This window comes from Gopherus flavomarginatus, chromosome 9 (genome assembly GCF_025201925.1).
Source record: "Gopherus flavomarginatus isolate rGopFla2 chromosome 9, rGopFla2.mat.asm, whole genome shotgun sequence".
NCBI classification, from domain to species: Eukaryota; Metazoa; Chordata; order Testudines; family Testudinidae; genus Gopherus; species Gopherus flavomarginatus.
This window is the reverse complement of record NC_066625.1, coordinates 88,045,865-88,068,168: the sequence shown is the minus strand read 5'-3', so window position 1 is coordinate 88,068,168 and position 22,304 is coordinate 88,045,865. Positions and strand designations below refer to the sequence as shown.

The 22,304-nt window shown below is 42.1% G+C and overlaps 1 protein-coding gene and 1 long non-coding RNA gene across 6 annotated transcripts in view; one reads left to right on the top strand and one right to left on the bottom strand.

Annotated features, from left to right (window-relative positions):
* Positions 1 to 22,304, bottom strand: part of SMAD3 (SMAD family member 3) — a 288,894-nt gene that overhangs the window by 34,936 nt on the left and 231,654 nt on the right. The window contains exon 1 of one of the 5 annotated variants that reach the window (XM_050967588.1): positions 3,703 to 3,812. The exons of the other annotated variants lie outside the window; for them this stretch is intronic. Coding sequence (XP_050823545.1) covers positions 3,703 to 3,734 — 32 coding nt within the window. The 5' untranslated portion in view covers positions 3,735 to 3,812. Of the gene's footprint in view, positions 1 to 3,702; positions 3,813 to 22,304 lie in introns of those variants that run through there. 5 annotated transcript variants of the gene reach the window in all.
* Positions 3,756 to 5,458, top strand: LOC127058129 (uncharacterized). The gene is made up of 2 exons (XR_007776293.1): positions 3,756 to 3,851; positions 4,955 to 5,458. It is a non-coding gene; the product is annotated as an uncharacterized LOC127058129 (long non-coding RNA).

The following is a 22,304-nucleotide window of genomic DNA, read 5'->3' as shown; positions in this document are numbered from 1 at the left end:
TAAAGGACAGGTTACAAACTTTAGTTAATAGTTCCGCAACTTCACATTTGAGTTCTTTCAGAACTCTTGGGTGAATGCCATCTGGTCCCGGTGACCTGTTAATGTTGAGTTTATCAATTCCAAAACCTCCTCTAGTGACACTTCAATCTGTGACAGTTCCTCAGATTTCTCATCTACAAAAGCTGGCTCAGGTTTGGGAATCTCCCTAACATCCTCAGCCGTGAAGACTGAAGCAAAGAATCCATTTAGTTTCTCCACAATGACTTCATCGTCTTTAAGTGCTCCTTTTGTATCTCGATCGTCCAGAGACCCCACTGGTTGTTTAGCAGGCTTCCTGCTTCTGATGTACTTAAAAAACATTTTGTTATTACCTTTGGAGTTTTTGGCAAGCTGTTCTTCAAACTCCTCTTTGGCTTTTCTTATTACACTCTTGCACTGAAGCTGGCAGTGTCTGTGCTCCTTTCTATTTGCCTCACTAGGATTTGACTTCCACTTTTTAAAGGAAGTCTTTATCTCTCACTGCTACTTTTACATGGTTGTTAAGCCACGGTGGCTCTTTTTTAGTTCTTTTACTGTGTTTCTTAATTTGGGGTATACATTGAAGTTGGGCCTCTATTATGGTGTCTTTAAAAAGGGCCCATGTAACTTGCAGGGATTTCACTTTAGTCACTGTACCTTTTAACTTTTGTTTAACTAACCCCCTTCATTTTTGTATAGTTCCCTCTTTGGGAATGCCACAGTGTTGGGCTGTTGAGGTGTTCTTCCCCCCACAGGCATGTTGAATGCTATTGTATTATGGTCACTATTTCCAAGCGGTCCTGCTATAGTTACCTCTTGGACCAGCTCCTGCGCTCCACTCAGGATTAAATCTAGAGTTGCCTCTCCCCTTGTGGGTTCCCGTACCAGCTGCTCCATGAAGCAGTCACTTAAAGTATCGAGAAATTTTATCTCTGCATTTCGTCCTGAAGTGAAATGTTCCCAGTCAATATGGGGATAACTGAAATCCCTCACTATTATTGGAGTTCTTAATTTTGATAGCCTCTCTGATTTCCCTTAGCATTTCATCATCACTATTACTGTCCTGGTTAGGTAGTCGATAATAGATCCCTAATGTTATATTTTTATTAGAGCATGAAATTTCTATCCATAGCGATTCTATGGAACATGTGGATTCGCTTAAGATTTTTACTTCATTTGAATCTACATTTTCTTTCACATATAGTGCCACCTTCCCCCACTGCTAGACAGCAAATGTCAGTGAGACATAATCTAGGGGTCCAATTCTACATTCCTTATTCAGAATCAGGTCCAAAGCTGCTAATTCAAGGCTGATATAACTATGGACTCCGGCTTTGAACTTCCCAATTAATAGATCTATACTCTTCTTGGGTTGAATTCATTGTCCAGTAGAATGTATACTGCAGAGAAGATTGCAGATCTCAAAATATACCATTAACCTTTGGGAACATGGGGACACATGCAGCACAGAGAGCTGTAGACACTCAGCATCTAATGACTGCAACTGGGAACTATGCAGTTAAGCCAGCACACAATGCTTTTGAATTTGCCCCTTTGCCACTGTTTTATAAATGGCTCTAACTTGGGGCAGCACATGGTTGCCAGTTATTAGGAATCAAGAAAGTTAACAAACCACAAATACTCTTAATTGCAAAAAGCAACATTTTTTTTTACCCAGTAAGTGATCATTCAAAAATCTACCATGCTCTCCACAAGTAGAAATTGGCACAGAGCAGGGGAAGAAGATGGAAATTGTGTTCAGAAGTGCTTACTTAAATTTTTTTTTTAAACACAAGATTTTAAAATATATTTTAAAAATATCAAACAAAATAAAAAACAAAAAGAAAATGCAAACACAAATCCATCTACAGTCTCTTGTGTGGCTGAACTCCCCCCAGGCAAATCTGACATTTAGTACATTTTTCTAATATCTTAACTTTAGGTACAATACTTCTGAACAGCCCTGATCTTTTTACTGTGTTTAATTTACCAAGCTCTGCACCAGACTCATTTAAATTTATTTGTATGTCGGCCTGATGGAGGCTGAAGTGGGGAGAACTAGACACAGTGAGAAGTTCAGTCTCTCAGAAAGGCATATTCCTCTTTGAAAGCACTTTAATGAATGAGCCAAAGCTCACCATTACCTCCCCAAATCACGGGTCTAACGCTAGCCTCAAACTCCTGAAAGTTTGCACTCTCATCCCAGATGCACCAGCAGGCTTATCGTTTCAAGGGAGGCTCCAGGCATACTGATGGCTGTGTTTACAGGCCATGAGGGAAAGTCACATAAGGCAGGAAGAAAAAAGTCAAGATTACTCAAAGCATTTTGCATAATACTTGGTGTATTCAACACAAAAGTCTTGAAAAGGAGGGCTGTGTAATATGCCTACACAATAACACATTACCTAGCTGACAAAAATGTAAGGACCAGATCTTAAGCTGCTGTAAATCAGCACAGATCCAATGACTTCCAGTGCTGCTATATAGATTTACACCAACTGAAGATCTGGTCCTAAAATTTCTGACTATTTAAACACTAAGGGGCAAATCTTCAGCTGGTATAAATTGTCCCAGCTCCCCTGAAATCAATGAAGCCAGGACAATTTATGCCAGCTGAGGATATTTCCTTAAGAAGTCAGAAGCAAAACAGAATCCAAGGATTAATATGCATGCTAAGCACTGAAAAAGAAATTACTACATTGCCTAGTTTTCAACTGATGGAGAAAATTGTTACCTCAAACACATATGCTGTTTAAAATAGAAAGGATGGGTGGATGATTAGCAGTATCATTACAATGACAATTTTATGGCCCTGGACCATTCCCCGCTACTTTTGCAATTCCCACTGTTTTCAATGGGAACTTCAAGGCTGAGAGCAGCATATGGTTGTTAGGAACCGAATCCTCAAATAAGTGTTTGTGTGTTCTATCAAGTTGGAATTTATCCAGTCTTTCCTATGGAAACACTTTGGTGTTTGGTGCAGAGAACACATGTGCTTTATAATAGATGTAACTAAAAATGCACTATACAACAGCCTCTATCTTTTTTGGATTAGTTTGCGGGCTACTTGAGCTTTATGATGTTATTATACGGTCAAAAAAAAAGTGTCACAGCTTCCCTTTCAGTTTGAAAAGTAGTTATTTCAAAATCTGACGTTCTGAACCAAACCCTTTTTCTTGGACTGAGTAATAGATCAAGTGTAAAATTTTCAGAAGTGCCTAAATCCCATTTTCAAGAATGACTTACGCATTTAGGAGCTTACATTTAATTGAAAGTCACTGGGACTTCATTACTCAGGTGCCTTTGAAAGTTTTACCCCAAATCTCACCTGCTCTACGTTATCTTCATTCTCAAGCAGCTTTAAAAAGCAACACAGATGTCCAACTATCTGCATAATTCATACGAACTAAAATGCATCGCAAACTTGGGGCTTGATCCCACAAACACTTATGCACGTACTTAACTTTACTCATGCAAATAATCCCTTTGAGCTAACGGAGCTATTCAAGAGTGGTTACAAAAGCAACTCCCTGACCATTTTAATGGAATTAGTTTGCTTTTACAATAGTCAACAACTTGCTTTTTTTTCCAAATTAAAAAAAAAAGTGATTACAGAATCTTTAGTTATTTCATTTTAAGCAGTTTTCCCCCAGCAAAGCAAGAATCAGACCGGCAATTAACCACCTCTTTCTTCTTTTCCAAATGAGTTTTCCCATCTTCCAGCTCACTCTGGTCTTCACCAAGTTGCTAATAAATCAGTTTTGGATGAATCATTTCCTGTGTGTAGACTGCACGCTTCATCACAGAGAAGATTCTCACAGACTTCCTCTCTGGTAAGATAAACCAGATGATAAAGAACTGCCTCACGCTACCAAAACAAGCCTTGAAGTTTCCAAAGAGTTAAGAGCAAGTGCCTGCATGTATGAAAGAGCATGGGGTGGGGAGGTTAAAAGGCCAGCTGTGTTAATTTTACAGCTCCAACTTCCTCAGTTTTGACTCATCATCAATGCAGGAGAAATCTAGTTTCACAAATAAAAATGTAAAAAGTGCACTGTGTAAGGGGAATTCTGCAGCTATCAGATGAAAAGTCTTGTTACGAGTCCACAAAAATTAACATTTTACAATCTCCTGCCTTTGTAATTACTAATGAGATGTGGGACTCAAGACCACAAGAGCAAAACCAAAGAATCTTCATAATTTTTCTCTCTCTTACGGCTAAGTATTACAGCACCCTTCTAAAAGCAGGATGTTAAAAACTCTAGCAGATTAGGCAAAGCTCAATGTATAGTAATGAGCAAATGTATTTTTCTTAAGAGAAGGATCTGGTAAATTCAGAAAGTCTATGCAGGAGTGAGGCCTGGGGAAGGCAGAGTTGAGTTTTGTGAACTACATTTCTATATGGAAAAATAAGCTGACTATTCAGTACTTGGGTAGTATTATTTGCAGGAAATAGGTACATAAAATTTCAGCTGAAAAGGACACGTTTTCCACAAATAGCTGATTTATCAAAAAATAGGAAAAGTTATCTCTGCTTACCTGAAAATTTCCTTTCTTCAAGAGATGAGGTTCACAGGTAACAGGTATTTCACTCTGCTTACAGCTTGGGGGAAGAACCAGACCGTCAGTCACTGACAGCAGATAAGGCCCTTAGGTTCCCCCTAGTTCAGATAATTATCCTTACTGTGGAAGTTCAAGTCTAGTTTCCTAAATTACAGAGTCTATGGAATATACATAGGTGAAAAAGCACAGTAATTTCTCCTACTGCAGTGCACAGGAAAGTTCCCCTAACAAAAACAAACCCAAATCTTTGGATGTCAATTTCCATCTCTATTCTGTTTGTCTTCAGGGTGGGCTGGATATTTGGACTTTGTTACTTGAAGAAAGGAAATTTTCAAGTGTGCTCACATATATTTTCCTACTCTTCATTGTGGAAAAGGTGCAGAGATCCATCCAATGGGATTTTTACAGCAGTGTGACTCCATGGTGGACATCAAAATCTTAAAGCTTCAGCTACTGAGTTATGCGAACATATGAGAATCTCAGGCCATGTCTATTCTAGAGCGCTTTTACAGTGGAAAAGCTATAACAGCAGTGCAGCTGCATCGGAAGATCTCCCATGTAGCCACTCTGCACCAATGGAAGAGAGCCTTCCCGTTGACATAATTAAACCATCCTCAATGAGCAGCGGTAGCTATTTCCACACCATTGTCCACACCAGTGCACCTGTCAGTGTACCTTATGTTGCTCACTTATGTCATATCGACAAAAGGTGCTAGTGTAGACACAGCCTTAGCTTTCATTGGTGGGTGGAGAGGACAGTCAATTGCTAGCTCTAACAGTTGCAGAGAAAAATAACAAAAATTTATCCCCTGTGTATCCTAAAGGTTCAAATATCAGAAAGATAATAATAAACATGGAGTTTGTTTTCTTTCGAATCTCATGATTTGTTAAACCAGTCTCAATTTTTTGGGGTCTGACTTCTGATTTTGTAACATTTGGGGTTGGCAGTACTGTAGTTGATCTTCGTGTAAACTCCCATTGACCGCAGTAGGAGTTCAGCTGGAGATGAAGAATAGACAAGTTCATGGAGGATATTTAGACAGACTGGATGGGTGAGGTAATATCTTTTCTGTTGGTGAGAGAGAGAGAGCTCTTTGTGGCTCAAAAACTCTCTTCTCCAGGTCTGGGAAAGGTACTCCCAGCATCATAGCAAAATGCAAGGTTGACCATATTGTTTAGCTTAAATAGTAAGTTAGCACATATTGTAAGGGACCGTTCAAGGTAGAGTGGCCCATTGATATCTCTGCAATCATAGGGCAAATAGAGGGGGTTAATGGGTTACAGATTGTTGTAATAACCCATAAATCCAGTGTCTCTGTTCAGTCAATGATTTTTAGTGTCTAGCAGAATAATGAATTTAAGCTCCCAAGCTCATCTTTTGAAAGTGTTGTGCAGGTTTTCTTTGAGGATGAGGACTGATTGGTCAGATGTGACTGACTGCTCCGTGGAAAGTGTTCAACCACAGGTGATACAGTATTTTTGTCTTATTTTCCAGTGAGAGTTCATCTGAGAGCATAGTGATTGTCTGGTTTTACCCACATAGTTGTTATGGGGGCATTTAGTGCACTGCGTGAGGTATGGTCTCTCATCAACAGAAGTTGGTCCAATAAAAGATATTACCCCACCCATCTTGCCTCTCTAATATCCTGAGACTGACATGGCTACAACTACACTGCATAACAATTCACGGATGAGAGGCCATTTGCCAAGATGACCAGGGACACAACCCCATGCTCTAGATGTCCTTAAATTGGTGACTAACAGAAGCTGGGACTGGATGACAGGAGATGGATCACTCACTAATTGCATTGTTATGTTGAATCCCTCTGAAGTATCTGGCACCGGCCACTGTTAAACGACAAGATACTAGGCTAGATAGACTATTAGTCTGACCCAGTATGGCCATTCTTATATTGTTCCATACACAACCCTGAATTTATACTCACCCCTGGACCATAAATTATAAATAGAATTTGACCCTCTCCCCTAAGAATCTAACACTCCTGATATAATGTATTTAAGGAAGCAATAAATTACATTTCATTTGGTGACAAAATACAACAGATCAAAGAAACAAAGAAATGTTCACTTAAAGCTGTACTTTCTGTTTTATGCCACATTAATATATCCTGGCTTATTAATGCTTAAATGCTATCGAACCCAAACACAAGGAATTTGAGCATGAAAGGTCCTACCAACCACTACAGAGGTTACACACATACATGATGCAGGAAACACAGAGAGATGCTTTCATCCTATGAAAAATTCTCCTTGCTTCGGGGAGCATGGGGGGGAAGCACCCCACCCTCAGGAGTGCAGCCTCCAAAACTGATCCATCCTTTGATAACTACATGGATTCGGGCGGATGCTGCAGAAGCAAACAGGTTCTGTGTCTGCACTGCCTCAGCCCTCCCACTCCAAGTCCTCTACAGCTGCTTGCCATCCCTCCTCCTGCAAAGTCCATGCTGCCCAGGGCCTCCTTATTACTCTTGATAATCTTTATTGCCCTTCTCTGAACCTTTTCCAGTTTCACCATATCTTTCTGAGATGGGGAGACCAGAACTGCATGCAGTATTCCATGTGCGGGCACACCATGGATTTATATAGTGTTTATTTATATAATGTTTATTTTCTATTCCTTCCCTAATAGTTCCTAGGGTTCTGTTAGCTGCACATTCAGCTCAGGTTACCAGAGAATTATCCACAGTGACTCCAAGATCTTTTTCTTTAGTGGTAACAGATGTGGTGTAAGATGCAGAATTTCTCAAGCTCAGAGTAACTAATGTGGAGAATGAGGGGGGCAATGAAGGCCATGAATAATATTTTATGAAAACACTGAGGCCTGGGCATATCATTAGCAAATTAAGTCTATCTTTTCTTGTCAAGGATTTTGCCTTCACTGGCACCTGCCAAGGGTGTCAGCTGACATCAGATACAAGGGATTAAGCGGGAACAAGCAAGCAGAAGAGTTGAGCTCATCAGAAACTAAATATCCCATATTAATGCAAATGTCATTAGTAATTAAAACCCAGGGAAGAGCCGATTAAGAAAAACCAAATACACACACAGAAAAACAACCCTCCTAGACTCACCACATAGAGCCACCATCCCTGCAGGCCAACAAAGGCAGATTGTTCCTAAATTAAACGTTTTTTCCAAACTTTTCCATTAGGCCTCCACGCAGAACAGCTGCAAACATCAACTGCATCAAAAGTCAGACAGACAGACATTTAAAGCAGCTTTCTCGTTGTCATCCCCATCCTTGCCAAACTAAAGGAATATCTTTTATTGGACCAACTTCTGTTTGTGTGGCTCAAAAGCTTGTCTCTTACCAACAGAAGTTGGTCCAATAAAATATATTACCTCACTCAGCTTGTCTCTCTAAAATCCTGGGACTGACACAGTTACAACTGCACTGCATAAAACTAGAGGAATGTTATTTAATACCTGTACTGGGAACCTCACTGAATGAATGCTTCTAACCAGGACTTCCGAGAGCTTGCAGAGGAGAAGGGGAAGCAGACTCACTGGTAAATATTAGTTTGTACTGAAAAAGCCAGAGTGTGTTGTAAAACTGCTTTTTATTTCTGTGCCAGCTTCACATCATTCCTAGTCAAATTTGGCAGGGTGGAGAGACATGGGGGAAATGAGGATGCATAGGGAGCAACACTGACTTGGCTTGTCCAGGAAATTGGCAGCCCTATCGGCAGAATCATAAAAAAAAGTTTGAAAAGTCCATATTTCTGGGATTTTGTTAATCTTGCCCTCCCCTGCTCCTTTTTAAGCTCTTTTCCTTTGGCGCCCCCCAGCAACAGCTCCACAGGAGACTCCAGGGAGTTAATACAGCTCAGAACTCTGTCCATAGCCAGTCAAACTGCCATGTGGAATTGTAGCCAGGTTGCAGGCAGATGGTGCTGTGGAGTGTAATTCATTCATCCTCTGTTCCTATTCAACAGCCCAGGCAGAGCCTCCACAAACAGGGTCCCATAGAGGTGGAATCCCCATCTTAGCACAGGCAACCTTCTGGGCTTTAATGTTGGTAAAAGATATTGACTGACAGTCTTGGAGACTGACAGCCTATTTATCCACACAAGTACAGTTTGGGCTGCAACAATAGAAGACTGCTCTTCCACTGCCTCAGCCTGGACCTGAAAGGAGTACACATAGTGGTAATGATTCACACTGACTGCCAATTACTGCCATTGGTTGTTAACCCTGTCCTCTGGGAATCAGACATAAACCAAGCTTATTTCACAAAGTATTACCAAACTGAATTTATACTTCATAACCACTCTCTCCTATTTACCGTTCATCTTTCAGTCCTGGGGAATCACAAAATACTTTGTAAACTAAACATGTAGAAGAATCAATTAATTCATCACTGAAACACAGTCAAGACTGGGGTGGAACCTAGAAGATGTTAAACAGCCTACAGAAACACTATGCGGCAGTTTAGGGCACGAAGTGATAAACACAACCACTGAAAACAATTGAAGCTGGAGGGGAAACTTAAATATAATTACCCAAGATGAAATTTAGACAGGAGCCCAAGGCACAATGTACTTCTGCTAAAAGCACCATGAGGCACATAATGGCAACAAGCAATTAGAGCCTTATTTTTACATCTCATTTTCAGCAGCACAGTGCACTTGCTAGGTCCCTAGTTCAGCAATGACTCAGAGGGGAGAGTGCCTCTTACTGACTCATCAAGACGACTTCCCTGGATGTGAGATCTCACTAACCACACCTCCCCTAAATAATGACAAACTTAATTTGTGAGATACAATGTACATGAGGGAATACTATCTACACTCATTGCTTTAATCTCTGTTCATTTCTACATCGTTACATGAAAAGAATTGCATTGACATACACAATGAAAACAATAGGGAAGCAATGTGATGGCAGTGACAAACTTATGCACAAATATTTGGGCAAAGAAGTCAAGACAGCTCTCCCCACAGCCCCCCCAGTGACTAAGTCTTTGGGCCACACACCCACTCAACCCTCAAAAACAGCTTCATGAAACAAAATTGCTCATTCTAAAAAACAGTCACATGTCCTCCTCACAGCACTAAGTCTATTTACTAAGAGTCTGCACAGACTGTCTGCTTTGCAAAACACAGAATCCAACTCTCTCTCTCTCACTCTCTCCCCCATGAGACATTAAATGCTAGAAAGGGTCCAAGTCCTTCACCCCTTCATTTTCTTTATTCCATTCCCTAACCTCTGAGTACACAGACTCTGCAGCACTGTTCAAACAGATAGGAATTTTGGAAACACTTTTAGCTGCTTCCAGAGAAACCATATCCAATGAGATCCAGTCCATAATGGGATCAGAACTGCACCAGACACAGTATGTTTAAGGAGAACTGTTACAAACCAAAAGGCAGTGTTGTACTGTGGAGAGAGAACGAGTCCAAGAGACCTGGATTCTATTCCCAGCTTGACCACTGACCTGCTGTGTGACTTTGGGCAAATCCACTTTTCACCTCTCTGTGCCTCAGCTCCCCATGTGTGAGATGTAGGTAAAAATCCTTATTCATCTTTATAAAAGTGCTTTGAGATCAGTCGGTGATAACTGTTAAGTATCATTACTAAAAAGTTTCTAAGACGTCTGGGGAGTTTGTGTCACCTTGAGAGCTATGTTATAAAACTGTGCTATACAGACTCTCCTCTCAGAGGAGAGTTTTCTAAAGCACTCAGTTTTCAGAATAATAATCTCTTCGCACATTGACCAGGGAAAACATGTTCATAGCATGTCAGGGTTTAAACACTGGTCTGTTACAATAAAAAAAATTGTTACCTACCTTCTCTAACTGTTGTTCTTTGAGATGTGTTGCTCATGTCCGTTCCATTCTAGGGTGTGTGCACCCACATTCACAGTTGTTGGAGACTTTTGCCTTCGTGGTATCCATAGGGTCGGCTGCAGCACCTCGAGTGCCATGCTCATGCATCAGTGGATCAGGCGCCAACCCTACGCCCTCTCAGTTCTTTGTTGCCGGCAACTCAGACAGAGGGGCAGGAGGGTGGGCAATGGAATGGACATAAGTTACAGAAGATAGGTAACCGTTTTTAATTCGAGTGCCTGCGCATGTCTATTCCATTTTAGGTGACTCATAAGCAGTATCCTCAGAGAGGGCTCGGAATTCATGGCTGCGGCTTGCAACACTGCTCTACCGAAACCAGCATCATCCTGGGTCTGCTGGACAAACACCGGGATGGACGACCAGGTGGCCACCCTACAGATGTCCTGGATAGGCACCTGGGCTAGGAAAACTGCCAAGGAGGTTTGCGCCCTGGTTGACCAGGGAGTTACGAATAACAGCAGCGAATGCAGGCAGTGATTCAAGAAGAAAGTTTCTGAGCAGACACTGGACAACCTTCCAGTCCGTCAGCCATTGCAACGAAAAGCTGTGTAGATTAGCAGAATGGCTTGATCCATTCAACGTAGAAGGCTAGAGCCCTTCTGACATCTAGGGAATGCAACTGACACGCCTCTTCCGACTTATGCTGCTTTTGAAAAAAGACAGGCAGATAAATGTCCTGGCCCATATGAAAGACTACAGGATGGACCACCTCCCTTCTGGCAACCAGGATGGAGCTGTACATGCCTGAGTCTGCTGTCTGACCCTTGTTGGCAACCAGTAAGGAAAGGGTGAGGAGCAGTGCCTGCCCGAAGTGCAGTACCGGAGAGTTGGAGACCGGTGCCATGACCAGGAACGATCCCACACTGAGGGGCATCGAAGCCGGGGGGACCATTTAGGTGATAGGGATCTGTGCCATGGAGATCTCTGGCGGGAGGCCCGGCGATATAGTGGGTACAGGGATCAACGTCGTGCCTCGGGTTTCCCATGCTTCATAGGTGGTGACCTTGGTTAGGGACCTGGGTCTTCTAACCGGAGATGGAGGCTGCAGCACCAGGGTCTTAGGCTGCGGTGACGGGGATTGACGCCTGCGGTCCAGGACACTCCATTGCTTTAGGGGGAGGTCCCATAACCAGCTTCCCCTTAGAGGTCTGTGCCTTAACCAGGTCCAATGCTTGGCCTGGCGTCTGCAGTACCAGCTGGCCTACTTGCTCCTTGGCCACTGGTGGCCCTATGGGGGGCCGGGATCTCCTGGGAGGCGGAACCCTGGTTGGTCTAGGGGGTCTGACCACAGCGGTACCTCTGTGTATCTCCAGAGCGGCCACGTGACATAAAACAGGTCCTTTGACCAAAGCCCCCTTGTTCTGCGGTGCCGATGGGACCTTGGGCTCCAGCCACTTCTTGGGCACCAGCAAGGGGAAGTAGTGCCAGGCAGATTCTGGTGCCAGTGGTGGCTGTGTGCCAACACCAAAGTACTAAGCATTGAGTCAGACTGGGAGGGCTCTGAGGCAGAACAAAACGCAGCCTCAGTGAGGAGGGCCTTCAGTGGATATCCTGTTCCTTTTGAGTTCAAGGACAGAAGTTTTGGCAGATCCTGCACTTGTCTTTTCTGTGCAACTCCCCCCTAGACACTTCAAACAGCTATTGTGGGGGTCACTAATGGGCATCAGTCGAGTACCCGATGAACTTCGCTTTAAAGCCTGGGGAATGGGGCATGCCCCATTCCACCATGAAGTCCCAGCTGGAACTTTAACTACTAAAACAATTATCCAACACTTTACTTAATGATTGAACTAAGCATCTAACAACTAACTACAAAGGAGACAGAACAATGGGCTGAAAGAACCACTAATGCTCTTGCAATGCAAGACAAAGCACTCTGACCAACCAAAGAAGCAACTTAGAGGGCGTAGGGTCTGCGGCGCCCGATATAGCAATGCATGAGCGCAGCACTCAAGGGGCGCCGCAGCTGACCCTACAAATATTGCTACGGCAAAAGTTTCCGACACCTGTGCACATGGACGTGCACACATGCTAGAAGGGAACCGACGTGAGCATGCTCTCAAAGAAACATGAGTTTGACTTCAGCATGCACAGGGCCATAATATGGTGACCTAGGTTACATACAGTACTGGAAGCTATTAAAACTTCCTCTAAAGAGCTACCAAATTTTGCAAACATTGTTCACTCCACCTCCTGAAGTTTTCCTGGGTTTCTCATTCACCTTCCCCGGTCCATTCAGTCTGCTATCAAGTTTTGATACATATTCCTGTACAACTTTTTTTTTTTAAATAAAAGTCAGAAGAAAAAAAAACTAGACCATTCCTTTCTTTCACAATAGCTAAAATATTTCCCATCTCATCTAATCTTCTCCTCCTCCTCCTCTCTGGCACACCAGATTACTATTTTGCTCCCTCCAACTCATCAAAAACACAGCTGCTAAAGTTATCTTCCTGACCCTTCAACAAAACACCCCTTCTCATCCCTCTACTACTATCATCTTCCCTGAGGTATAAATTTTGAAAACTGCTCAAGGCCTCATCTTCAAGGCCCTGAAGAACTCTGCTGTGCCCCATGTCTGAGATCTCATCCCTTATTGTGATTTCTATCCTTCTCACCTTGCCCAGGATATATATTATGCTCCTCCTCTCAGTTTCCTGTTCCCACTCCTGTCTTTCTTCCATGGTACACCAATGCCCAGAACACACTCCCAATCCCAACAAGCCAGACTCTTATTCATGAGCTTGTTTCTTCTGGGATGCCCAATTCAATCAATTGCCAGCTCCATTACCAACCTGACACAAGAGAGGAGAGTCAAGGGAGATGGACTGGGGAAAAAGTGAACACATGAACACATGCTATGGTTGCACCTTCCTCTAGGTCTCCCAGTAGCTCTTATCTTGTATGATTTAGACTGGAAAGCTCAGGGGAAGGATGGTCTATTCTCCCCACCCCCGCCCCAGCACATTGCTGGCAGTTAATTAATAAGAATAAAAAAGCAACTGACATATAGTTGAGCCTATGCAAAAGGGAAGGGAATGTCCTCTTTCAGCCACTTTAAGTCACTGTTCCTAGAGGTGGCTCTATCTTTTTTGCCGCCCCAAGCACGGCAGTCAGGCAGCCTTCAACGGCTTGCCTGCGGGCGGTCCCCAGTCCCACAGATTCGGCGTACCCGCCACCGAATTACCATTGAATCCGTGGACCTCCCACAGGCAAGCTGCTGAAGGCTGCCTGACGGCCATCCTCGCAGGGCGCCACACTGCGGCTTGCCGCCCCAGGCACGCACTTGGGGTGCTGGTGCCTGGAGCCGCTGCTGTTATTCCTGCACAGCTCTGTCCCAGTGCTGTGTCCACTGAAAGCTCCTGATCTCCCACTCACAATAGTAACACAACTTCCTCAGTGTCCAATTATCTATGTATTTATATGGCCTCCCCACCTCTGCAGTATCTTATCACTAACCAGGTATTTCAAAATAGACACAAAGAGAGTTAACTTATTTCTGTTCCTCTTCCTTCTCAGCTGGTAGGAGAAATGGCTTCATTACTTCGTAGGGTTTTACTTCCATATATATATTGTACTTGTGAAAATATAATTGAGGGACAGAGTTCTGAATGTCCTGAGCTTAGTGGATCACATTTCTCTCTCTCTCTCTCTCTGCTGGTGGCAAGTTCTACAATTCTGGTCCAGTTCCTACCCAGAAAGAGGACATGTCCTACCCAGACCATTGTAGCCCATGTTTACTGGACCCCTTACTCCAGCTCTTCTTGTACCTGAGTGAAGTATAGAAGTGGGGAAGGATTGCATTTTGGGTCTCTCCTCAACTGTAACGAAGATGGTGCATGCGGGGGGAGGGGGGAAAGATGTGCACTGATACAGAAGCAAGTCAGATTGTTACATTTATTATAGTTAGTAGCACCATTCACATTTCCCACTGCTTCATAATGCTGTGTGTTATGCTGTTGGCCTGAAGAATTCATCAGTATTCAGCTTACCACAAACTCAACACGTGTAAGATGGGGCCATGGTTTTATTAAAAGCAATGCAGGGCTTGTTTCTATAAACATTATGGCTGTGTCATGTAAAATGTAGTGTTACTGCTTAACTGTTGGCTGAACCTCAGACCAACTGTTACATGAGGCAAAAACAGACCATCAAAATTTTGCAGTCAAATATACTAACACCAAATATTTTGTCATATTAGCAGTACCCTAAAAATGTAACATACACAGATAACACAGAGAGATGTTACTGCATATATTCTACCCATTCTCTGTATTCATAATATTAACAATAAACATACTTTGCATTTATGTAGATTTTCCATAATGCACAGCACTAATTTTAACCACTGTACACACATGGACCCCGGTCACACAGTGGGCTATGAATTACTAAAAATCTAAAGTCTTTCCTAGAGCCAAGATGCAGGGCTGTAGTGGAGTCTCTTATCTGGCTGTCTGCCACACTACTCCAGCCTTAGTCTTGAACAAACACAGATTCTCCTCCCTTTGCTGGAACAGAACTGCACACACTGATGCCCCCAGTTCATCATTTAAATAAATAAATAAATAAACCAGTGTTGCCATCTGCCCTTCCTTAAACAATCCAGAACCTGTGGGAGCATCACCTTTCTGTCAGAGACAGAAATGCTCACTCAACACAGCATGGGTCCTGAAAGCGGGCAGAAGAGTTTTAAAGACTTCTAAAAACAAAGATTAACACAGGGAGTAAAAAGGAAGCTAAGTAAAAGGTGGTCAAGATTACTACTGACCTCTGCTTTCTCGCTGAAGCACCATTCTATCGTGCACTAAACAAAGATAGTAAGATGATCAGGCCCCAGTTAATTACACTCTTTCTTCCTCATCCCCACTTTAAAATATGAAAATGAAGGGGGAAATTCCTTATTCAGTGTAAGTGAGGGACTAATAGAGACTTCTCCAGTTGCAAAGTAAGTTGGTCCCCTGGTCAGGACACTAAACTCTGACTCAGTAGTCCCAGGTTCAATTCCTGCTCCATCACAGACTGCCTGTGTGATTCTGGGCAGCCATTAGTCTCTCTGGTCCTCAATGTCCACCTGGAAAACAGAGCTACTCAGATTTCTCTACCACACAGGAGTGTGTGAGGATACATTAAAGATCATGAGGAACTCAGATACTGCTGGAATGAATGACATGTAACTCAAAGCCATTAAAGCTAGATAGCCACAGAAATAAGAAATCATTCTATGTATTGTTAAATCATTTAAACAGCTACACTAGTATTTTGTCAATATGTATAGACTGCCATGAATTTTGTTAAGCAAAATTCTAAAGGAGAAAAGATGAGAGAGGTCCAGAAAAACTGTTAATTACCTTCCAGGAAACAAATATTAGCTTTCACTAAATTTCCAGACTATCAGGATACAGTTCTTTGCACGTGCAATACATTTAATTAGTAATGCTTCAGACCTCAGCACTATTGACTTTTGAGGATATTTTATTATTTATGTTACAATACCACTTAGGAAGCTCCAGGGTTATACTGATTTAGGATCTGTACAAGGAGGAGTTCCTAACCCAAAGAGGTTATGATTTAAGTTTATGACAAAGTGCAACAGGTAGATTCAATAGACAAACAGGAAGGAGGAGTACACAGTATGCTAGAATTAACAAAAAAGGGTGAAGCAGCCCAATGAAAAACCACATCCCCCTCTTGGTTATCAGGTTTCACTTCCATGGCATCTGTGATGACAAACTTACTTAATTTGCTAGTCGTCTGGGGAAATCAGGATAGACAAGACGGGGGGACGGGGGTGTAAATGAAACAGAGATGGAGAAAAGCTGAGAAAAAAATAAATGCAAAAAATTTATAAGTATATAAAAATAAGGAGTGGTGACAGGGAAAGGAGGTTAGAGACTTCTAGCCTCTTCATATATAATATTGAAGCAAAAAAGAGCACACATCCCATTTGCTTTGCAGATCACCTTACCTATATACACAACTAGTGTTATGCCTATTTCTTAAGGTTTTTTCCCTCTACATGTAGGAAGATAAAATTTGTCTTCTGCAACTGGATCTAAGGGACACACCTTTACACCTGTATGAATCCTATCACAGTACCTGAGCCTTTGTTATTTATTTAGATTTAATCACGTTTTAAAAAAAAATGGGGTACCAAAACCTTTAGACACTGTGACTATTACTAATCAGTAGTAGCAGTACAGTCACATAAGAGGGGCACTAAGACCCTGTAACATTCCTGGATGCACACTTACAAACAAGGCAATACAAAATGTAACCTACAAATGACTCACCCACAGAAGCCACCGCTGGCTAAGTGGTATGCCTCCATACCGCACCAATTTAAAAACACACTTGCTTCCACAAAACCTCAGTGATTTTGCCATACATGGGAGGAACAGAAGTGCTGCATGTGGCTGCTTAGATGGAGATGGCAAGGCCAGTGCCTAAAATACATGCTAGCCCTGCAAACATACATAATTTATGCAGAAAAAGAAGTAAGATTAATTTTTAGCAGGCAACGAACTGCAACACCCTGGAAGGTGGAAAAAAGCTGCATGAGATTTTCCTGAACCAAGTCCTGCAGGTGTCCATAGGAAAAGTGCTAGAGGAAGGCCAAAGCGCATACCAGAGCTAGAGCAATCTTCATATGACCAAGACTGTAACTGGTGCACTCCTCTTCCAGAGAGGCTGTGAAGACAGCACATTATTTGTGAAAAACTGGTGTAAAACGCTAACATCCTTACCTCCTGTCCGTGCCGCTCATGTCTGTCCCTGATTTACATGGAAAGGTAAAAATACGATCCTCAGTGAATAATTCATAAATGCCTACATGGGCACTCAAAGGGCCCTTTTCAGCAAAATATCTAAGTATGTGCTTCAATCCCATTAACTTAATCTGTGCTTAAGCGCCTTCCTGAATAGGGACGGACTTGAGCAAGTGCTTAAAATGCTTTGCTCAACTGGGGCATAAGAAACCATGAAATCTTGCACAGTACTGTTCCACTAGATAATGGAGCAAATATTTTTTAAAGCAAAAGATCTTCATATTATTTTGTTCTCACCCAAAGATGGGTCATCTCAGTGCCTGAGCAGGTAACATTCAAAGATATCAGGAGGAATCATCAGAGAAAGAGGTCATGAATGACTGTTTATAAGCTAATATCCCTCCTCTACCCAATTCTCAAACCCTGATTAAATAAAAGCCAACATAATTCATATTTTACTTTCTGCTGTAAAGTTCTGGCAACTGTAGATCTAGCATTTGACTGATGAAAGGCAAAGCAGTATATCAAGTGTCAGTGACTTGATACACTATATGCAAAACAAGAGTAACTGAAAGGCAGACGAGAGCAGGGGTTTACTTTTCTTTACCTAACTTGGGCTTCATGCACCACAAAATAATGAAAAAAAACCTTTCATTTGTAACAACTTTTTTTTTATACAGGTCTATATGAACTGAAATCCCTTTAGAACTAATTCATTTGAACCTATTTAGTTTTACTTTGTGTCTGATAATAGCAAAACCATATGCATCATCTTGACTACAATAGTAATGCTTTTTAAGTTTCTTTTAGTGGCTGCCTCAGACATGCCTAAGATAATTTTATTGGCCAACTGAGGACTAATGCAATACACATTCTTTGAACAAACGCATTTCCAGAACTTCAGCCTCAGAAGGTGATCCTGTGAACAAGCAATGAGAAGAAGTGCCTGCTTTGAAGTCTTCTTGGAATCAGCTACAGTTGCTTTAACCACTGATCAAATTCTAACAGAAAAGGCTTAGAGAAATGTTACTTCAAACCTAGTTTATCTGCAATAATGCAATATTACTGCACTAAAAACAGAACTCTCTCTCTCATGAAATATGCACTTATACAACTTGAGTATTTAACTAAGATGTTTGGGGGGGGGGAGGGCGTTTCATCCCCTCCCCCCCCCCAACTATTCCAAGAAGAAAACACCCATACTGAATGGAAAAGGGTAACTTTTAAAGTTTTCCCTTTTCAAAAAATAAGATAATCTGCACATACTAAGGATCCGTTCTGTTATGTTTACTGGCAAAGGATTAATGATTGCTTTGCTCTACTGGGCTGTGTGCAGCAGTTCTCAGTAAATCACTCTCAGTTTTTCTTTCAGCTAGACAGCTCATTCTCCTGTCAGTACATAGGGGATTTCGGCATGTTGGGCCAAAATCAACAACCTTAACCTCAGTCAAAGCTCATTTGGCTGATTCGCCAATGCCTTGCACCATGAGTAGTCATCGGTACAAAGTGGGCCAGATTCCTGGTCCCTATACTACTACTATGTGCTGCTCAACCAGCACATAAGCCGGCTTTGTAGCCCAACAGGCCAACAGACAATTACCACAGCATGGAGGATTTGTAGAAGGAATAGTGGTGCCAATGTAGCCAGCTCAATTACAGCCCCCTTCCAGCCCCATGCTTTGGGGATGTAGCTGAAAGAGAGAGCACCTGGAGGGCCCCTGCACTCCAGCAATTCCCAGATGCTGGAAGAACTCTACAGGCCTATTAGCAATCAGTACAGATTAGAAGCAGCTCTGGATCTGCCCCAAATTATGCTGAGGACCTGGCTGATATAGAACTGACAGAGGGATCAAGGAGCTGCAAGCAGTTTCTTTGTGCACCCTTTCCTAACTTGCCCCTGTGTTTACTGTGAGCAGCAGAGATCTGGGCCACAGAGTTCAAAGGTTGGTGTAAAATGCTGCCCTTGTGTGAGTGAAGAGTTTTGATTTAACAATGTTTCCTGATTAATTGCACAAGTGTAAAGGACTATACGAAGTGCAAGGCAATGGAGAATTAGGCCTATTACCCTCAGTGGAAGCTGCTGGGTGCTTAGCACTTTTGAAAACCAGACTTTTAGGTGCCTAAACATGGAATTAATTTAATTAAGTACTTATTTTAGAAATCTTGACCTCTCTTTTTCCTGGGTTCACACAGGGTTGGTTACAATAATAAGGCCCCAAAGTCTACTTCACCCAAAATTCACTATAGAAGACTGCTGCAAATACACAAGTTATTTTTATAACATTATTTTAGAACATAAGAATGGTGATATTGGGTCAGATCAAAGGTCCATCTAGCCCAGTATCCTGTCTTCCGACAGTGGCCAATGCCAGGTGCCCCCGAGGGAATGAACAGAACAGGGAATCATCAAGTGATCCACCTCATCACCCATTCCCAGCTTCTGGCAAACAGAGACTAGGGAGACCATCCCTGCCCATCCTGGCTAATAGCCATTGATGAACCTATCCTCCATGAACTCATCTAGTTCTTTTTTGAACCCTGTTATAGTCTTGGCCTTCACAACATCATCTGGCAAGGAGTTCCATAGGTTGACTGTGCGCTGTGTGAAGAAATACTTTGTTTGTTTTAAACCTGTTTATTTAAAAGCCTATTCATTTGGTGACCTCTAGTTCTTGTATTATGAGAAGGAATAAGTAACACTTCCTTATTTACTTTCTCCACACCAGTCATGATTTTATAGACCTCTATCATATCTCCCCTTAGTCAATTCTTTTCCAAGCTGAAAAGTCCCAATTTTATTAATCTCTCCTCATACGGCAGATGGTCCATACCCCTAATAATTTTTCTTGCCCTTTTCTGAAATTTCTCCAAGTCTATTATATCTTTTTTGAGATAGGGCAACCAGATCTGCATGCAGTATTCAAGCTGCGGGCATACTATGGATTTATAAATAATTTAAAAAATTATCTGCCTGATTTATTTTGGAGGTAGGGGAAAAGGGAGACATTAGATACAAGTGTATATTAAAAATTTTATTTACATTTATTTTGTTCTGCTCCTGTAGCTCAAAGAGGCTCTATATTGTATAAAATATATTTCACAGGAAGTAATTTCATAATGTGAAACAATTTATGCAATGACTTTTTATTTAAAACTTTGGAAAAAATAACTATGGTTTAATACATACTCGTGGTCCTTTCAAGGAAAAAACTATCATTGCTTTCAACCTGCATTATGACACAAAAACCCACCCACCTTACAGATCTTAATAGATCTCAAGTTAACACTTTAAGGCCTTATTTTACTTTAAGTTCTTCACTGCCTAGCTGAGAAGCTAACATAATTGAAGAGAGAGTCAAGAGAATCCATATCCATGTCAATGAAGCTTCATTCAATTTAGGATCTTTCCGCTTAGTAAAAGCGAAAAGGGCTGGGAAAATACTACATAAAGGAAGCTGGAGTTGGCAAAAGAGCGAGAAGGTGCCAGGCAGTAACAGGAGTGCATTATGACAACTGGCCCAGAACCTCAGCTGTGGCATGCATGGCTCAAATCTGGACCAGAGGAGGGAGGTCATCTTCCTGTAGCCAGCTATAATCAGCATTAGGAGCATAGCCTGAAACAGCCCCAAAGGGGCGAATCTGAGCCATTATATCTCCTCTTAAAGTCAGGTAAAGTTGATTCATCTTGGGATGTTTTATTTACACAGTAAACCAGGGCACAACCCTCATACTATGAAGGCTAACTCACAATGAGGCACTTCAGCGACTTCCATTCAGTAACATCAGGCAGACATCTTGAAGGAGCTCACATACAATATAAGCACCTCGTTTTGAGTTATGAAACTTCATAAACGAAGCACACAAAACAAGCAATGGCAGCCATGCCCTCTAAGGAACATTCTAGTTTGGGACAGGCCTGCTTTCTTCTTCTCAGGATCAGATTAGGAAGTCATGAATTCTCAAGGTGGCCTCTCTGGATAGCATCAGCTTCCAACCAATGGTGTCTCAAATATTTTGAAGGCAGAAAGGGAGATTTTCAGCACTCCTCTATGAAATGCTACCTGGGCCCTTTCCAAGGTGGGGCTATTGGGCTATGTTCCTTGGACATATGTCTTTGCCTCTATCACATTGCTGTGGTTTCCCTGGTGTTATGCTTACATGGGAGACTTTTTACAGCAAGTTCATGGGAAATGACATCATCAGCTCTCGGCTCAATCAGTTTAGTGGAAACAGCTGCTTTCAAAGAAGCTTTTCTATATATTTTCAATGGCTCTGGAGCACCTTAAAATGCAAGTACACCCAAGCCTATAAAATATCATAAAGAGCTTCCAGTATAAACATCCAGACACTGATTCATATTCACCCATTGCACCACTAATAACCACAAGGCGATTTCCTTTAGAGAAGATGTTTACTTTGAACGTATTGTCACTGGACATATCTAGTTCCAAAACATAGCAGTAACAATGTTTCTTACAACTGATAGCTGTGTGTTTGTTGCTATTCTGAAAAATATCAGTTACCAATGAATCAGTGTCTCAACTCACATTGAGCGCATAAAGGCTTTGCAGGTGGCCAAAGTCTCTACTAAGAAACAACAACAACAAATTATCAGACTGACACTATCTTTCCTTCCTATCAGATAAATTACTGCTCCTACTAAGCACTTCATACAAATGATTTCATAAATCCTCACAATAGCCCTAGGAGGTAGGCTAGTATTACTCTCATTTTAAAGATGAGGAAACGGAGGCACAGAATGGCTAAATGACTCACACAATACATAGTGAGTATCAGCAACAGAACTCAGAATGTCCCAATTCCTATCACCGGGTTTGTGCTACTGGACCAAACCTCTCTCTAGATGAGTGTTTCCCAATACGGAGCAGGGAAGGACCAGACTAATGAACAGCAGTAATAGCATGTGTGCGCAGTGGGAGGGATGGAAGAAGCTGCAGTAAAAGGACAGAGAAGAGTTGTGTGGAAAGTTGCATAGCTCTTGTTCTGTAGCCCCTCCCTCCCTCCACTCCCATTGTAAATATGTCTCTATGACTGTGTGGGAAGCTGTCCACGCTCCCCTGGCTGCATGCAA